The sequence below is a fragment of the Colletotrichum abscissum genome, assembly GCF_030869225.1.
Source record: "Colletotrichum abscissum strain IMI 504890 chromosome Unknown Scaffold_52.1, whole genome shotgun sequence".
In the NCBI taxonomy this organism is placed as follows: domain Eukaryota; kingdom Fungi; phylum Ascomycota; class Sordariomycetes; order Glomerellales; family Glomerellaceae; genus Colletotrichum; species Colletotrichum abscissum.
The window spans coordinates 213,614-233,328 of NW_026850454.1; the positions used below are offsets into that span (position 1 = coordinate 213,614).

At 42.7% G+C, this 19,715-nt stretch overlaps 4 protein-coding genes across 4 annotated transcripts; 2 read left to right on the forward strand and 2 right to left on the reverse strand.

Moving 5' to 3' along the window:
* Nucleotides 1–1,854: 1,854 nt before the first annotated feature.
* On the reverse strand, nt 1,855–12,077 carry CABS01_14284 (uncharacterized protein; the record flags this gene model as incomplete). Its single annotated transcript, XM_060547624.1, has 3 exons — nt 1,855–1,866; nt 9,811–11,808; nt 12,024–12,077. 3 exons carry the CDS (start codon nt 12,075–12,077, stop codon nt 1,855–1,857), a joined length of 2,064 nt encoding a protein of 687 aa, XP_060393523.1.
* Nucleotides 12,078–13,303: 1,226 nt separating this feature from the next.
* On the forward strand, nt 13,304–14,471 carry CABS01_14285 (aldo/keto reductase; the record flags this gene model as incomplete). Its single annotated transcript, XM_060547625.1, has 3 exons — nt 13,304–13,639; nt 13,697–13,717; nt 13,773–14,471. The coding sequence occupies 3 exons, from the start codon at nt 13,304–13,306 to the stop codon at nt 14,469–14,471; spliced, it is 1,056 nt and encodes a 351-aa protein (XP_060393524.1).
* Nucleotides 14,472–16,058: 1,587 nt separating this feature from the next.
* On the forward strand, nt 16,059–17,663 carry CABS01_14286 (uncharacterized protein; the record flags this gene model as incomplete). Its single annotated transcript, XM_060547626.1, has 1 exon — nt 16,059–17,663. The coding sequence occupies one exon, from the start codon at nt 16,059–16,061 to the stop codon at nt 17,661–17,663; it is 1,605 nt and encodes a 534-aa protein (XP_060393525.1).
* A 1,404-nt stretch (nt 17,664–19,067) lies between these two features.
* On the reverse strand, nt 19,068–19,671 carry CABS01_14287 (uncharacterized protein; the record flags this gene model as incomplete). The annotated part of the gene is made up of 3 exons (XM_060547627.1): nt 19,068–19,307; nt 19,368–19,430; nt 19,522–19,671. The coding sequence occupies 3 exons, from the start codon at nt 19,669–19,671 to the stop codon at nt 19,068–19,070; spliced, it is 453 nt and encodes a 150-aa protein (XP_060393526.1).
* Nucleotides 19,672–19,715: the final 44 nt, after the last annotated feature.

A 19,715-nucleotide genomic window follows, 5' to 3' on the forward strand; every position in this document is an offset into this window, starting at 1 on the left:
ATCGGTTTTTATTTATATAATACGTTATAAGTTTTAATACGTAAGTATAGTTACCGAAATAAAAGCGACTTTTAGCTAATTAAACGCCTCGTTTACTTCTTTAGTCTATTAAAAATCCTTTATTTACCCCTTTTTTATTTTTAATAATACTATTATTAATATAATAATGCCCGAGTATTTAGTAATAAACTTCTAATAGAAGTTATAAAACCTTAAAAATACTTAGATATCCCTAATAGACTTTAGTACTTTTTAATTAGTAATCGTTCGTACTTATAACGAGTTAATCTCGATTCTTTTTAATATAATAATATAACCTAAGAACTCGACCTTTTTTTAATAAAACGAGCACTTTAATAGTTTAATAAAAAGCCCGTATAACCATAAATATCGGAGGACCTTTTTAATATCCTCTATATACTACTCCTTTATTATTAAGTAGATTATTAAATCGTTTATATATATTATATAATAAGTATTTAGTAAATTAGCGAGCGCTTAGTAAATATACGCTTAGAACGTTACGGGTACGTTCGTTAGCTTAAAAAATATAATAATATACTTAAAGTAACTATATTAGCTCTAAAACGCTATTTTTTATTAGTTTTCTTTTTTAATTCGGATATAGTAATAAGTATTTTTAATATCTATTTTTAAAATCTATTTTGCTTTATAAAGCCTATCTAAGAGCTTGTTAATAAGTAGTAATAAGTATTAATTTTTTATAATTACCTTATTTAGCCCGTAATAGTTTATATAAAGGCATAGCGTATTATCTTTTTTTAATATAAAAAGGATCAGTACCCCCGCCTTATTAACTAAAAGTATAATATAACCGTTCGCTAAGTTCTTAGTAATATACGCGCAAAACTTATTAAGTTATTTCTTACTTAATAGATAGATAGGATTATATAATAATTTAATACTTAGAACTAAGTTAATTAAGTATTCTGCCCCGCTATATAGTTACGGTCTTTTTATTAACTACTCGTCGAACGTCTCTATTTTTAATTAAAGTTCTAGTAATAGACCCCTTTATAATTTAATCTCCGTTACCCCCGTAATACTTCTTATAATAGCGATATATAATACGTACGCCCTCTCGCAATTCTTAATAATATTACGAGCTATTACCTCTAGTTCGGTAACTAAAATAGGCTTATATAATTATATATTCGTTATTATATTAATACGAATACCCTCTTAGCTTATCGATAGTTATAATAATAAGAGGTCTACTATTTTTTTATTTTTATTAACTATAGTAAATAGTTACCGAATCTTTTTTAGCTACTTATAGTAGTTAATAAAGAAAAGTATTAATTAATAAGCTTTCCCCTAGCTTACGGCTTTACCTTAAAAATCCCTTAACGAGAGAGCTATAGTAATAGCCGGGGTTAACCCTAAATAAGTTACGAGCTTAGTACTAATAATATCTATCTCGGAGTATATATTTATATTAACTTTTATTAGCTTTTTAGTAATACTTCGTAAAACTATTACCCTACTTTTCGTAGTTATTCCTATTAATACCTTTTTAATACTTAGTATAAGCGTATTAGGTATATTACTTATATTTATTCGTTTTTTAACGAGTTAACTTTTATAACTCTTAGCTCAGTAATAACCCGTTAGACTATTATTAACGTTAGTTTTAATTAGGGGTACGTTAGCTTATTATTACCCTTACTTCCTAACTTATTTTTTTAGTACTTATTAAATATATAGCTTATTTTATTATATATAAAGTACTTAATATTACTACTACGACGCTTTTATAATAGCTTGGTATAAGCACTCTTATTATATAGCTTTTATAATATTACTCCTAGCAAGTCCCTAGAGCCTAGCCCCTTAGAGCTCTCCCTACTCTTTTTTTTATAAAAGGGGGATATTTAACGTAATTATTTTAATAACGGATATAGCCTCTTTTTACTATCCTTTTATAACTAGTTACTACCCTTTTACCGATTTAATAATTATAATTTATTAACCTCGTAAGCTATATTACGTACTCTTTTAATTAAAACCTTATAATAAATTAAATCGTTTTATAATTAAAATAGTAGTTTAAAAAAGAACTAATATATTTCTATTTTTAAATTCTTTATATTTTCTATACTTAGGTTATAATAGATTACTAATTATTTAATAAGGAACTAGGTAGGGGTCTAGCCCTCTTTTAACCTCTTTATCCTTAGCTCTTTATAGTATTCCCGTTTTTAAGTCTCGGGGTCTATATATTATTAATAAATAAACGTTAAGAAGTCGCCCTAAGAGAGGGGATCCTAAAGGCTCTTTTTATAATTACGCTATTACGTTTATAGTAATAAGGATATTTTAAATAAGGCCTATTTAATATACTATTTTATAATACTTTTTATATAAAGCTTATTATTTACTTTTATAATAATAATTTAGTTTACTACCTAGGCACTTATAAACTCTTTTTTAATTAGTTTATAATTATAAAAAAAAGGCTTTTTATATTCTTATTAACTTAGATACGTTACTGGCCGCTTAGTAAGCTATTAAACGAGCTCTTTATATTAACGCCGTTCTTAGTTTCGATTTTTAATTATTATTTTTATTATTTTATAGAAGTAGGTTATTATTAAGCTTATAGGGTTTACTAAACTAGTTATTTTAGTACTATTTACGCCTTTATACGTACCTTAACCTCGTACGTTTAGTAATTAGTTACTAATAAACGCCCTATTTATAATAAATAGGGTCCTCGGGGTATTAACGGGGTAACTAGCCCGTGAGGGTAATTTGCTCTAATTATCTTTTTTATTTAGCTTTTTTATAAATACTAGTATTTAAGTAAGACTTATCCTATAGTAAGCTCGTTCCCCTAGACGGAATAGGGTTAAGTAGTTAATTCCGAATAGCTATAGCTCGTTAGCGCTAATAGCTCTTTATTAATAGCTAAGCGTCGTTTTATTAACGTTCTGTTCGTTTCTATAATTTATTATTACTTATATTAATTATTTTATAAAAATAAAAGCTTTAGAATTATAAGAAATTAGGTTATAAATACTTAACTAGCAAGGTTATAATATAAGTATAAGTATATTATAAAACTAAAGCTTATAAAGTCCTTCGTAAGGGCTCTGCTTTTTAAAAAGTTCTTTTATAATACGAACCGTATACTGGTTATTAAGTTATTAGTATCTTATTACTAGTCGTATCCTAAATCTATTATACTAAGCCGAGGTATAGTTTATTTATAAAAAAGTTATTAAAAACTATTTGCTTAAGAATAAGGATATTAGCTTAGTAACTAAGATTCTAACTAGTTATATACTTACTCTAAAAACCCTAAGAATATAATAGGCTATATTTAGTTACTACGCTTAGTTACTTAAACTCTTTAATATAATTATTATTAAGGGATCCGAGATTTAGTCTACTTATACTATTAGAGGTATTAAAATACGGATCCCGGGCCTAGGTAAATAGCCTCTCGACTCTAGCCTATTTATTTAGGACGAGATTAAGGCCGTTATAAGGATAGACCCCCTCTATTACCGGACCTCGGGCCCGATAGCTAGCCTCTGCGTTACGTATATCATATTATTTTTAAAACTAACCGAGGAGCCCTTTAGTATTTTCGGGTTAGTTAAGGTATAGCTATTTATATACTACCTACTCCTAAAGTAGTACTAGGTTTATTTAGACTAGTATAGTTCTAAGGACTATTTTAAAACTTAATACTATTATTATTATAATAAACTAAAATATAATAACGATTATATTTTAATAATCCCTTAATGCGTAAATTACTAAGGACCGTATTTAAATAACTACGCGAACTACCTTATTTATTTTTAGAAAAAGGACGGTATTATTATTTACTAAACTTTTTAATAAAAAAAGCTCTTTTATAGAGCTAGTAAGGAACTCTATTTATAAGCTACGAAGCTTAACTCCTCCTCCCTAAGCCCTACCCCCGCCCTTAGGCTAGAGCTTAGCGTAGAGTCCTCTAATACCTAATTTTAGAACGAACTTATAAATATATAAATAAAGAGCCTTATTAAAAATATTATTTATAAGTTTATAGTAATTAGTACTACTATAAGCGACGCTAATAGACCCCCTAAGTAAAAATAAATATAGCCGGCTATTATAAAGTTAAATAGTACCTTAAACTCTATTTTAAAAAGTAATAATTACCCCCCCTTTAAAAAACAGGGCTCTAAGCTTCCCCTAAAAAATAGCTTAGAATATAAAAAACTAGCCCTAAGGAAAAAGAGTAAGTATAAGAGCGCTACCTAAGGGCGCTCTATAATTACCTAGAGTTAGCGTATATAATACGTACCTAAATTAAAATATTATAAGCTAATATATAAAAGAACGGGTATAAGTATAATTACGCCTTAGTTATTACTAAATTTAAATAAGTAGATATCTTATTATTATAAGAGCTATAGTATAGTATGGGTAAGCTATAGAATATTACTAAATCTTACCCTAACTTTACCCTATACTCGCTAGTATAAAGCTAAGATACTATATTAAATAGACTACGGGTCCTAATATACGTTTAACATACCCTCCCCTACTTAGTAATATTCGATATTATAGAGCTTCCCTATTAAGATATACTTAGAGTACGTATCCTAGGGTACTATATTCTTAACGTTTATTACGTACTTAATAAAAAACGTATATTAATAGCTCTCGGCCTCTAGACCCCTCTATAAAGGGCTTTTATTATAAGGGACCTAAACTCCTATTATACGAACTAATAGCTAGGGATACCTTTATATATACCTAGGAATCACCTAGCTAACTAAATAGATAACCGTTACTTTAATATCCTAAACCCTATAGGGGTCCCTACTTATAAAGCTAGTAACGTACTTAACCTTATTATTACTAATATCCCGCTAGCCCGTACTTAAATTACTAACTATATTTATACTAAGTCGGACTATAATACCCCTATTATAACTATCCCCCTCCTTACTAATTTAAGTAATACGTACTAATTAAGAAAAAAGAAGTAGAGGATTAGCTTAGAAAATATACTTTAATTTATAAAAAAAGTAGAGGAGCTAGCCTAAAGTATATATACTATATATAACTTTATATACGACCTTAATCTAGCTATAGAGAGCTTAAATACTATTTTTTAATATACTTATTTTACTTCCTTTACCCCGTACTACGCGGGGAGTAGGAGGACGAAATAGTAAAACGAGACCTATACTAAAATTAATAAGTACTTTAAAGCGGCGTATATAACTAATCCCTACTTTACTACTATAACTAAAGTTAATAAGTAGTATAATAGTACTATACAAAGCGCTAAAGCTACTATATAAGCTAGAATAGTTATTTCTATTAAAAAAGACTTAGATATATACTAGGTTATAAGTTAGAACCGGCCGAGGCCTTAAGTCTAATCCCCTCTTTTATAAAATAGTAAAACTATAGTTACCGAGCTTACTAAAAAAATAATATTCTTTTAAAAAAAACTCTTAGAGTAAGTAACTATAAAAAACGATGTCTATTTTGACTTTATAATACGCCCTAAATAGACCCTACCCTAAGATCTAATTATTTATTAATACGAAATAAAAGACGTAGTATTTAATATAAATAATATTACCCTTAGTATAAATAATATTATAGTTTTTATACTACGGGCTTATTAGCCGTATATTAATAAGTACGTTTACTATTTTTATTAATCTTATTTTATACTTAGGTACTATTTTAAAACCTAGCGGGACGCTAAGGTAGTAATAATCCCGAAGCCTAATTAAAATATACGTATATATAAAAGCTAGTGCCTAATCTTATTACTAGCTACTCTAAAAAAGGGTCTTAAGTACTTTATTACTAAGAGGATATTTTATATTATAGTTACCCAGGGTATATTATACCCTTAAGTAGCCGGGGTACTACCTAAGTAATTAGCTATTAATATTATTAGTATAATAGCCTACGATATATAAACGGTATTCGATAAGAAGCTTATTACTATTCTCGTTATAATAGATATTAAAAGAGCTTTTAATTTAGTTTTATATAACCGTTTATATAACCGACTTAGAGTATAGGGATAGTTAGAAAATATTATTACTTAGGTTTAGTACTTTAACTAATTATACCGTGCCTCGGTTTATTATAAAGGATATTAAATACTTATATCTCCCTTTTTTTATAAGCTATTATAGGGGTTACCGATCTTACCTATCCTCTTCCTCTTATATATTAAGTAGATTTACTAAATCGGCCCGGAGTCGTTTAGGTTCGGCTATACTAATAACTATATAATACTTTATATTAAAAAAGACCTTACTAAGGCTACCTCTTGGGTATAATAGATCCTTAATAATACTATTACTTAGGGTAGTAATAATATTATCCGACTCGACTTTACAAAAACCGAGGTTTTATATTTTATAAAGCGTACCTTACCCCGGGCTAGAGATATTACCCCCCCCCCTATTTACTACGGTAATAAGGAGATTAGACTAAAAAAAAAAGGTATTATAAAGTAACTAGGGGTTATTTTTAATAGACGGCTACTTTTCTATGAATATATTATAAACCGCTAGAGTAAAGCTAAATCTATAATAAAGTATATTAAAAAACTTAATAAGGTTTTTAAAAGTATACCTCTTATTACTATATATAAAGCGGTATATATTATAATTATATTAAAGGCCCTTTACGGCGCCGAGTTATAGTACCTAGGCTTAACTAAACTAACTTTTAGAATTAAGGTTAATTTAAAAATATGCGCCTAGCTAGAGGTATAAAACGGACTAAAGTTAATTATTTAAACCCTCTAAACCCTTATTAATATTACTCTAAAGGGTTCTTTTTTAATATAATAAACTACTCCGATCGTAGTATTATTATATAAAGCTAATACGCTTCTAATCGAGCTCTTTTTAAACTCGCTTAGAGATTATTATATTATTAAGCTATTTATATTAAACTACTATTACCCCCTAGCTTAGAGAATCCGTAATTATAAACTACTTCGTAACTATAAAAACCCCTCTTATTTTACTACCCTTACTTAAGTAACTAGTTAAGTTAAATAGCCCCTACGGCTAGCCTTATTACTACGTAACTTCTTAATTACGCAGAGCCCCGGTAGGGTATAGGACCTTACTAAGTTAAAAAAAACGCAGAGCTATTATGAGTAGTATAAGTCGCTCCTAGCTACGTATATTATAACCTATACTAATAAGTCGTAGACCTCCCTAGAGGCTACGGGCTATAAATATACTATTTACCGCGGCCCGTAACTAGTCTATCTTAAGTACTACTACCTCCCCCGGGCTAAGGTTTTTAATACTAAAATTAAAAGGGCTATTACTAGTCTCCGCATAGCCCTAAGGCTTTAAAATAAAAACACTATAACTATTACTATATATCTAAATAACTAAGCTACTATTAAGTACCTAAATAGTGCCCCCCCCTCCTCTTCCTAACGAGCTATTCTTAATTTTAGGGAGCTCGCTAAAAATGCTAGGATCCCTATTACCTCCCGTTAGATACCCGGCTATAAGGGCATTATAAGGAACGAGATAGCGAACTACTTAGTTAAAAAAGGTACTACTATAAGGACCCCTAACCTTTACTCGCGCCCCTTAATTACTACGTATTTTAAATACCGAACTAAAGAGAAATAACTAAGCGCTCTTCGAGATTAGTAAGAAGAATACTAACTAAACTCTTATAGAGGACTAAGGCTCCCTATTAATAATAAGCTAAACCCCGAGCTTAAGTTACTTACGTAGTAATAGCTTTACTAACTTTTATTAACTAGGTCCGGCTATAGGGACTTTACTATATACTACCGTCTATATTATTATATAAATATAAACCTCCGCTACTTATATAAAAAAGAGAAAATACTTAATTACGTTTATTATTATTAATTAGTTATACGCAGAAGTACGCTATAGTTTACTTATATTAGTTTTATCCGGGGCTAGCTTAGTAAGGAGTAGTTAGTATATATTATAATACTATAGCGCTCCCGGTTCTATACTAATATCTACTCAAAGTAACTTAGTAATATAGATCTAAACCCTTACTCCTATATATATATATTAGAATCGAGCTAGCGCCTATAAAATTAGCCGTAATAATACTAAACCTATATCTATTATTAAATAGTACGACTATAGTAGAGGTCTCGGGGTGCCCCCCTCGGCCCTCTTACTAATAGACCGACGCAATAGGACGTACTATATAGTTCGCTTCTTAACTAACTATTTAGAATAATCCTTTTTAAGCTAAGCCCCCCTATATAAATAGGTTTACTAATATAATAGTTAGCTCCCCTAGCGGATATTAATTTTATAGGGCGAGTACGTTAGTACGGCTCGTTCGAATAGGATATATAATAAGCTATATACCCCGATAGCCTTACGAAGCCTACGTCTACTCGTAGTACTATCGTACTATAATACGAGTTTTTATAGTACTTACTTATATTATATTACTTATATTATATTATATCCTTACTTACCCTATTTTATAACTATATATTATTTTCTTTAACTTTCCAGAAGAATACGACCTCTTACCTTAGGTAGTAATACTTATTACGGCATAATAAAGGTCTTTTTATAAATATATAAAATATTACTTAGCTTATTTTTTATATTATTAGCACAGTACTCGAACTTTACTAAGTATAGTCACTCTAAGTTATAAGATATTACGGGGGGCTATATATAAGTAGAAGGGTTAAATCTTAGATTATATATTATACTATTTTATAAGAGGGTATTATATAGATTTTACGGGGTACTATATACGGTTATATAATTCTAGCGCGGTGTAGTTGCTTTTTGCCTTACTTAAGGACATCACGGCGTAAAATAGGATAAATAAACAAATAAATAAACAAACTGGCTGACTGATAGCACTACTAAGAGGGACGTCAGCCAGCCTCACGAAAGCCTCTTCGTTCACAACACAACCCGCAAAATCACAGCCACTGAGCCAGGCTGGGACGTTTAAGGCTGCTCTCAAATTCGAACGCACCCGGGCGTGAATAATGGCTGCCGCCTCCGTCCATCTCTGTCTTAACCGGCCGTCGTCAGATGACCGACAAGGACAGTCGGGTACCCCAGCCGTGTCCACTTTCTAGGCAGCATCAGCATCACTAATACCACAAGGTGAGATAGTCGCCCTGTGACGAGTAAATATTGTTTCTTCTTCTTCTCACGCCCATGTGATTGCATGCGTGGGGAATCTTTCTTGGTCGTTTGTGCGGTTCTCCATCGATCAAGTCCGCTAGACACTACACACAAAAGACTCCGAGACCTAGATCTCATGCAGAGTCGCAATGGCCACTCACACCCCTCCCTCCCATCGCCCCTTCTCTCCAACATACATCTTCGGACCTCCATCTCCGCCCTCGCTCCTCCCCTCGCCAACGTTCAAACGCCAGTCCAAAGTGTAATCAAAATCGCGACGAATAACAATAAACAAGTTAGCCTGCTTTGCCTGCCCGATCCTGCCCTATCCTGCCTGAGCCACCAAAAAGACACCAGCGAATCCTGAACCCCTTTTGAATTTTTGGAAATGCAAAAAAGCCCGCCCATCCAACGACAACCATGCTTCCGCGTTGACAAGTCGAGATGTGGTCTCGTATCGTCTCACGGACGGAAACGTTGTCTGGATCTGACAAAGATCAACCTCCCAAATAGGGAAATTTTCGTAGAACAGAGACCAACGCCCCTTGAAATCTCTCCATCTTACAACTTATGCGACCGGTGATTGCTCGAGATACGTGGCATGTAGTCACATGCCAATACCGACCCCGATACCGCCCATACCAACATCCATGGGCTCCAGGCCGCTGCCGTCGCCCGGCAGGTCACGATCCTCTTCCATCATCTCGATGAGGTTGTCGAGATTCTCGTCCAGGTTCTCCGCGTCAGCTGGGGGCAGACACTTGCGCAGGAGCCGGCGATACTTGTCAATGTTCTCGCCCGTGCCAACCATGCTGAGCGCCTCGACGTAGTCAGACTCTGACTGTCTCTGCTCCGAGAGCATGGCCTGCAGCTGCCGCGCCAACTCGAGTCGGTCCTCATACGAGGCCTCGTTGGCATCGCCGTTGAGCATGTTAATCTCCTGGTCCACGGCCTGCTGTACATGCAGACGGTTCTGATGCGTGATGAGGGACATGACTTGATGCTTGGCGCGGTTGGCCTCGCTGATGATTTGCGCTGCGCCGTCGTCTGCTTCGAGCTGGGCCTCAAGCTCGGCCATGTGCTGGTGTACAGCGGCGAGCTCAGCTTGGGTATTGGAGAGAATACGACGGGCTTCCTTCTCCGCCTGATCCTTTTCGCGGAGTTCCTCGTCGTAACTCCCCGCGAGATCTTGGAACTTTTCAATAATGAGCGGTGTGATGCGCGACTGTACCGTATTTGCGGCCTCTGAGTTGAAGGATGACAGGCCGAGCTTCTTGCTCGTTGTCATACGTTCAGGCACCGCGTCACGGAAAGAAACGTGGCGCTGAGAATCGGGCGCAAAGGGCGACGATGACCGTTGAGGGCCGCGCTCCTTCTTTGTGGCGTTGAGCTGAGCGATGAGGTCTTCCGCTCGCACACCTTCGTTATTAGGAATGCTGGTGGAGGCCTGCCGCCCGAGGAGTGCCCTGATGCATTTCCTCGCGTTGCGTTCTGCCGCCAGGTGGAGGGCAGTATTGCCTTGCTCATCTTGCGCATCGATAAGCTGCTGCACATAGGCAGGTTCATGCGTTTCTTGTAGTTTGTTTAGGATATTATCCAAGTAATATCTTGAACACGAGTGGCTGACAACCCGACCATTCTTCATTACTGCGGCATGATGGATCACCGTGCTCCCTGTCGCATCCCGCGCATCGACAGTCTCGAAAAGCTCCTTCATCACCTGAGGGAAGGTTTGCTTTTCGTAGCAGTTGGTGAAATGCACAGCCCGCATGAAGGGAGTCTCCCCCCTTACATTCTGCACATTCAGGCTGGCGCCGAAGCGCCGAAGCTGCTTTATGACGTCCACGTCGCCCATGGCCGATGCCCAGTGAAGCGCCGTGTGCTCCTCCGAGTCGATGATCCAATTCGGTTGGAAATTTGGCGGCGGCTCAGGCCGGTATGCTGGCTTCTCATTCCTAGAGAGGAGGAAGTAGTCGAGAAGCTCGTCTCCGTAAACGGAGTGCTGCTGCTGCGTCAAGTCCTGGATGGCCTCTTCCCTCTTCCTCTTCCTGTGGCCCGACTGGTGGGACATGTCATAGCGGTCATCTTCACCCATGTATGAGGCGGAGGCAACAGTCAAGTTGTCAGGGGTATCATCGTCATTCATCATCGAGTCGCCGACCTCGTACTCTTCTGGCGGCGGCGCGCCTTGTATCTGGTTGGCAGGGGGCTGGGATTGTTGTGGTGCCTGCTGCTGCTGTTGTTGGAAGTTCGTGGCGGGCCATTTGGGCACTGCGGGTTTCTTTGGTGCTTTCGGCTTGCTCGTGTGTCGCGGGGCTGGGGGCGGACTCTGTTCGCCTGGGGTGTACTCGAAGATGAGCCGCAGGCGGTCATAGATGTTGTTTCGCTGGGCGAGGGCGACGCCCTTGTCGAGAGGGATCCATGTGCCCTGGTACTTTCCATATCCACCCTGGATCTTCTCGTGCTTTTCTTTTTGTACTTCTCGCTCAAGAATACGTGTTCGGGCGGGCTTGTCGAAGCCAGCGGCCTTTAGGATGTGCGTTGCATTGATCCAGTCATCTTGGCGGCGTCGCATGACATGTTCCTTGAGGTCATCTCCGAATTGAAACTCGTAGACTGGAATCTAGAAGATCATTCAATTAGTTACGGGCCCAATTGCGGAGGAAATTTGGATGCGAAGTATCATGGGTCGTCTCTGGGCCAACCCCGATGATTGAGGCCATCTCCTTTCCCAAAAGGAAATAAGCGCCCAGCCTGATGCCGTTGAATAACAGTATGTTGGGATTCGCGGGAGTCAAGCAGCGATTTTGCCAAGTCTGCAAGAAAAAAGTGACTTACACCACTGTATGTGGCGCTGTAAACGCCGGGTTGCGCATTGCCCTTATTAACCATCGTCGCCGACCTGGAGCAAGGGACAGGCCCTGCGGACTTCTCGTATTAAGATCAGGAGGCACGTTGGCAGTGTTTTTGGTCTATTCGACGTGAGAGAGAGCGATATCGTGGATGGGGCGGGTGGGAGCACTTGGTGTGGCGTTTCGTTCGGGGTGGGAGTGGTAGTTGTGGAGGCGAAGGGTCGATGAGGCTCGGGGTTGAGGACCGGTATCACGGAAATTTCACCAGGTTTGGAGTGGATGCACTTTGGTGGTTTGAAGGAAAGGGCACGTCGACGACGCGAGACGCGCCTTCTTTAGATTACCTTTTACGCGAAAGAGCACTTTAGCCAAGCGGCTACACGCGCGAAAGAGAAGGGCCCGAGCGTCGACACGGGGCTGTGGGGCTCTCCTTCTTTCTTTGGATGAATAAATGAGTGGCCGAGAGCGCTTCAAGGCAAGTTACCGGGGTCACGTGTCTCTCTCTTTCATTGGTGGTCTGAGCTTCCACGGGATTGTCACCAAAGGCCCAGCGCTCCTTCCATCCCAAGGTTCGTCTCTTTGAAGTCTCCATAGGAACGAGCAGTTGCCAACAAGATATTGCTCTTACCGGCTTTACTTGCACAGCTTACCGCCAGCCGACAAGAATGCAACCTTTGTGCGATACATCTCAAAGTTTCATTTTCTTGCAGAGAAAAGATCACCGCCTTCATACAACAGCGTAGGAGTTATCGGACTTATCAGAACAAACAACGCCAGGGAAGGCCGGAGTGTTTGCCAATAGACCCCCAAGAAATGAATGTTTGCCATAGCTTCAACATGTAACTGGCTGACTCCTATCCGATTACGGGGGGGTTTCGGCATGGTAAAGTTACAGCTCTACCGCCAGGTCGCCATTAGTAATCCCTCTCACTGGCCGCACCGGCGCCGTGACGTCTTCAGATGTCGCACGTATCTCACCTACCCCGCCAAGATGGTGGGGTCCATGGCATTCTGACTCCTATGAAGCCCACTTCGAAGCAGCTTGTCGAGCCTATCTGATCACGACATCGCTTCGAGAACGCAAATTATTGGCATTCTCGCGATATCCCCGTACCGGACCAAAGAGTTATATAAATATCTCGACGCTTCCCATTTCCCAGACACGTCTAAAGGTTTGTCCGTCTTTCTCAAAATAGTTATCCCCGGCGTTTAGCTCCTCTCCACCTTGCCTTACCCGTCTTACTCAAGGATCCCCCAGCTTTCACCATGCCTCTCATCGCTTCAAACCCCAAGAACCGCATCATCCTGGGTCTCATGACCTTCGGACCTGATGAGTCCGCCGGTGCCCGAATTACCGATCTCGAGACGTACAACAAGGCTCTCGATGTTTTCCAGGCTCGCGGTTACAACGAGGTCGATACAGCCCGAGTGTATGTGGGCAGGAAGCAAGAGGCCTTTACCCGTGAGGCCAAGTGGAAGGAGAGGGGTTTGACGCTCGCCACCAAGGTCCAATATCCCGGACAGCCTGGCGATCATGCCGGGGACAAGGTGATTGAGTCTGTCGAGACTAGCTTGAAGGAGCTCGGCACCGATTCCGTCGATGTGAGTGAACATGAAAGGGCCATCTAGTCAGGGGTTAAGCTAATTATACGTTGATAGATCTTGTACCTCCATGCTGCGGTACGAACTATGTTCCTGAGTATGGTCTCGGATAGTGACTAATAGTGGCTCACAGGATCGTGCAACCCCATTCGCAGAGACGCTTGAGGCTCTGGATAAGCTCCACAAGCAAGGCAAGTTCGTGAGGCTAGGCCTCAGCAACTTTACCGCGTTTGAGGTGGCCGAAGTGGTCTTGACAGCCAAGTACAACGGTTGGGTCCGGCCGACGATATACCAGGGCATGTACAATGTCATCACACGCAGCATCGAGCCCGAGCTGATCCCGGCTCTGCGCCGTTACGGACTCGACCTCGTCGTGTACAACCCCATTGCTGGCGGTCTGTTTTCGGGCAAGATCAAGTCAAAGGACATCGTTCCGACGGAGGGCCGCTTCTCGGACAACCACGGCACGGGAGGCAACTACCGCAAGCGCTACTTCCGCGAGAGCACGTTCAAGGCGCTTCAGATCATCGAACAGGCGGTGGAGGAGCACGGGCTGACCATGATTGAGACGGCGCTGCGCTGGACGGTGCACCACTCGGGTCTCAAGACCGGAGATGCTGGTAACGACGGCATTATCATTGGCATCTCGAGCGTGCAGCAGCTCGAGGATAACCTCAACCAGCTCGAAAAGGGTCCCCTTCCCAAGGCAGTGGTTGATGCACTCGATCAGGCGTGGGCTGTTTCCAAGGCGGACACAACCAACTACTGGCACCTGGACCTCGAGTACAAGTACAACACCCGGGAGAAGCTGTTCGGCGAGGGGGCCAAGTGATCGGGCTCAAGTCCGATGAGTGGGCAGAAACCTGATGCGAGGTTGGAAGAATTGCCGTGGTAAATACGGGCAAAGTTTGATTCTTTGTAGTCATTGTGGTGTTAATGGGCAAACGGTTGTATCAGATGTCAAAATCGAGGCACATGAATGTACCCTGTTCTTGAAGCGATCTATGGCGCGGGATGTGAGGGTGTGCTTTAGTCGGTGTGGCAGCTGGGACCAATGCCAGACTTTCCAGTCATGCGACGCCATGCGTGATGGCGTCAGGCTGGAGGATGGAACATGGGGCGAGGGGAAATGCCGTTTTGAGGCCCTCTTCTCTTTCCCCTCCGTCGGTTGTTGGTAAGCGTGGCAAGGTAGTTCAAGTTGAATGCATACCGCCGCAGTGGTGCAGCTATGATAGCCGGGCAAACGCTAAGACATGTTAGAGGCTGACCTCGCCAGAGTTATCAGACGCAGGTGACAGGCTTGTCGTTCTGCTCCTGACCGCAACTTGTGACGTGCGTGAGAATTGGCGGAAGGGTGTGGTATCTGGGTACTTGATTTGGTACAACGGTAGGGCAGAGACGACGGTGCGCAAGATAGTCGCGACCAGACGAGATGTCTAACCTCTGGTTCGGATACCATAGGTACATAGTATTATCACGGACAGACAACGGTGTGGGAGCGATAGCGACGGAGAGGCTGCGTAAGTTTGGAGGGCTGAGTGTTGGAGGTGTTGCGTGTGCAGCATTGCAGGAGACTGAGGAGAGTGGGGGGAAAATATGGGGGGAAGACCCCTTCCGCGCGAACCGCTCATGCCCGCCAATCTGGCCGGTGCCAAGCGGAAAGCAGCAAGTAAGCCAAGTTAGCTGTGTCTCGGCGGCGTAGGGATGGCCCTATCAAAAGTCACCTTGCTGGGTCATGGATATGTCACTCGTCACCACCACGGGGCGATGAAGATACCTCGTGAGTACGGGATACGATACCAAAGAGACAGCAAGTATCCGTACGCACCCCATTGTAAAGCGAAAGTGTCTAAGGAAGGTATTGCATTCCCACAATCCCGTATGCCCGTCCGCCGCATTTTCCTGCATCCCGTCCCGAGGCCTGGGTTTGGCAACTTCCATGCGCCAGTTTACTGTAGTATCCACTCTCCACTCCTACCAAAGCGAAAAAAGTGTCCAACTGTACAGATCCATTCCCGACAAGCACTCGACTCGCATACTGCGTCAACTGCGTACCCCTTCCTTCCTTACTCGAGCCAACTTGCAGCTTTCTGCCTGTGCAGCAATTGGTTTCCCCGTTCAAGTCACTCCTTCACTTGATTAGCCTTTCTCTGTGTACCTTACCATTACTCTTTCTCGGTCTCTCTTATCTCTTTCTCTCAGACTCTCGCTATTATCTCCTGGTGCCCCCCCCCCCCCCCCCCCCCCCCCCCCTTTTTCCCCTTTTACTTCCCACATCATTTGAGTTCGCTCTTTCTGTTTCTACTTCCCTTCTCATTACTCTGCTGCTTCTTATCTCTTTCTCCCAGTACCACCCTTTTTGTCCCTTGGTCCCCCCCCCCCCCCCCTTCCCATTCTTACGTTCCTTTTATCCCTTCTTATGCCTCCCAGACTCAACACAGGGCCGGATGGAACCCTCAACCTCCCCCATTTGCGACACGATCATTCCCATAACCCTCCCTTGAGCGCAACCACATGCGATTCCAACATTTCAGATTATATCGGTAGTGGTACCAGCAGCCCTGGACGGAGCCCCGGGCTCGACCAGCGCCTGGCCGAATTTGATGCATTGCGATCCGCCGACGACGACTACTTCAAACACGATTACGACGACCAAGACGACGAAATGGACAGCCAACGTCCCCCCCTCCTTCGAAATCACAACTCCCGCTCCGGGCAACCTCTTCTAAACGCAAAGGACGACGAAGATGACGACCACCGCGGCAGGAGCTATTCCACTCGCTCTCGAGGAGCCAGCCCCTTGCTGACCCCGAGTCGACCGGCCTTCTCTCGAGGTTCGACCATGCGAGCCCACTCTCCCTCGACCGTCACAGCGAACGCTCGAAGAAAATACATCATTGCGGCCTTCGTCCTGCTTATCAGCTTAGTATCCTTCGTCATCCAGACCGAGTTGTCAGCATACATCCAGCAGGAACTGCACTGGGACAAGGCTTACTGCATGCTCTACCTGACCCATGGCTCCTGGGTGATGCTGTGGCCTGTCCAGCTGCTGTTCCTGCGATTCAATAAGCGCAAAGTCTCTTGGGCATCCTTCTGGCGACGACACACTGAGCTGCTTCACACCACCGCCGTCATGGTCCAGAGACAGGACCTCGACTATGCACGACCCAGCCCGCAGCCCCGCGTCTCCCCGTGGACTTATATCATCAAGACCACGGCCTTCGTTACGTCTGCTCTGACTATTGGTGGCTTGAGCTGGTATGTCGCTGTGAACTTGACAACTCCCTCCGATTTGACGGCCATCTACAACTGCTCTGCTTTCTTCGCCTACGTCTTCTCTGTTCCGCTGCTGAAGGAGCCTCTACGCCTCGACAAGTCTCTTGCCGTCATCGTGGCCATTGCTGGTGTTTTGATCGTCGCATACGGTGACACTAGTCCCGGCGAGGACGATGCCGCTCATCAGCAGGCGGCCGGGAACCGTGTCACTGGCAATCTGATCATCGGTGTTGGATCCGTCCTCTACGGTCTCTACGAGGTTCTTTACAAGCGATATGCTTGCCCGCCTGAAGGCTGTAGCCCTAACCGCGGCATGATCTTCGCCAACACGTTCGGTTCCTGCATCGGTCTTTTCACGCTTACGGTGCTGTGGATTCCGCTTCCCATTCTGCACTGGACTGGTATTGAGAAATTTGACTTGCCGACGGGATACACGGCTTGGATGCTTTTCTGCAGTGTCGTTATGAATGCGACTTTTGCCGGCAGCTTCCTGGTCTTGATCAGTCTGACGAGCCCTGTTTTGTCCAGTGTCGCCAGTCTGCTGACAATCTTCATCGTTGCCATTACCGACTGGCTGCGCACTGGCGAGCCACTCAGCGCTGCAGCTCTCATCGGCGGTGTCATGATTATGATCGCATTCGGCATGTTGAGCTGGAGTACATGGCGAGAGATGACCGAAGCCGAAGCGCACAAGGCAGTCGACCTCACCGATAGCGGCGATGATAGTGAAAGGGAACGCGAGGACTAGGCGATTGCATCATTGGTGTCGGCGCAACACCAAACGGCGTTTGGGGAAACACGGGTTTTATCTCTTTTTTGTCTTCAACATGAGTGTTGGCATCATTACATTGGGGTCGGCGGATAACTCTGGGCATTGGATTACAACAGCATGGTCGCGACAGACTTTGAGCTGTTGCAGCGGACGGAAGAAGGAGGAAAAGAAATGGCCACGGCCATTGGTTTACTGTTTGATTCACCGCATCCGGGGAGCTTGACCCCGCTATCTGCTATTCACTTCGTTTCTTGTCATTGTTTACTACTCTTTCTTCGGCATAGACGATATCGGTTTCGGGGTCCATGAGACACAGACCCCTTGTTAGAAAAGCAGCGAGATACAAGTTGTTGACAGCTGCTGGGTGGCCTTTCAAATGGGATGCGAATTTGCTGCGCTGCAGCACAACTCCTCAAGACAAGCTTGTTCCTAACTCTTAACCTTTATCGCAGTCCCATCGTTGTCGGCCGCCATCCTAATCTTCTAGATCCGTCTTCGAGTCCCTCCATCCTCTTTCCCTCCCTACCGCCCTTCCACAAGTCCCCGAATCCGTTATACTCTTGGCATTCCGTAAAGGCCAGGTAAGTCACACAAAATTGTGTAAAAGACTTACTTCAAAGAATTGGTTGATTTGAAACAGGGGGAAGGGCTCCACGTTGGGTATTAGACCAAGCTCCACGTAGGATCCTTGTAGTTGGCCACTCACGATGATTTTAGGTCGGGGCGACGTAATGTCTGGCGAGATGTTGATCTTCTGCGCTTGACCCCTTATATGTCCGCTTGAAAACCCGAGGATGGGACCTGATGTTTGTTTGCTTGCTCTTCTTGATGGAGAAGGTGAGTTTGAATGCAGTGACTGGAATCGCTGGGTTGGGTGGAGAAAGTGCCGAGGAGATGGGAGGTATGTGGGTCTGGGTTGAGGTTAGCTTAGCCTCCTGAGTTGCCAAGTCTATATACTAATTACCATGTTATCAACGCGGCTCTGTCACTTTGTGCTGAAGTTGCAGGAACGCGGACGCGGAGTCATTTAATCTGTGTTGATATGTGCAGACCTCGGTCGCAACGGATAATTCGCCTATGTCGAATAGAACGGCCGGTAGCTTCGATCTCTTTGACCTCACGAATGGAGGGGGGGCGGGAAGCTGAGGTGTAGATGTGGCTGTGGCTTTCAACGGTCATCGCGGGGGCTAAGCAGACGTCCCAGTCAAGCAGCGGGGCCTTTACATGACCGATGATAACATGAACCCTACGAGGCACATCTTCTCTGCCCCATTGGTGAGCAATCGAAGTCTGCTTGTCCCAGATCGAAGATCCGAGAAGCTCTCACTGAAAGTTGGCAATGCAGAACAAAACATTTCATAGTCTGACTCTCCCTCAGGGTCAGGTTTTCGGGGATACCCTCCATCTTAGACCTTTCTTCCTGAGCAACATGGCCAACGGGGCTGCGAACAACATAATTAGTGAAAATATGCCAAAGCTCCAGCCCAAGCCCGTGGCGTTTGTCAAGGGTTGCTGAGCCGCGATGGCAGCGCCCGCTCCAATGCACCGTACAAGATTGTACGACGCCTGGACTGTTGCTGATGCTTTGGGGTTCAAGTCCGTCAGAAGGGTGCCGCAAACCTGAAGGCGATGAGTTGAGAACTGTGAAACGTGGCAGTTGACTCGGAAATTTGCACTGACTGTGAATATACTCGAGGTGGTGGCACCGCTGATGAATTGCATCACCAAAGGAACGGCAATGTGCTGGTACGGTCAATAAGGCCCTAATTTCGGGAGGTCGCCAGCTGAGGGCACCTTACCCAAGCCGGAGACCAGTCTGTGGTGTACTACATACCGATTCTTGCATGAGACTCACTCCATAGCCTGCGGTGGTAACTGAGCTTAGAGCAACTAGCATGTAGATCCCCGCAAGCCGTACCTCTTCGATTGGAAAGTCCGATATGTCATCACCTCGACGATATCGGCTGTCTCGTCCTTGCCTCATGGATACCCTCTGGATGTTTTTGTCTAGAAGTTTGCCTGCCAACC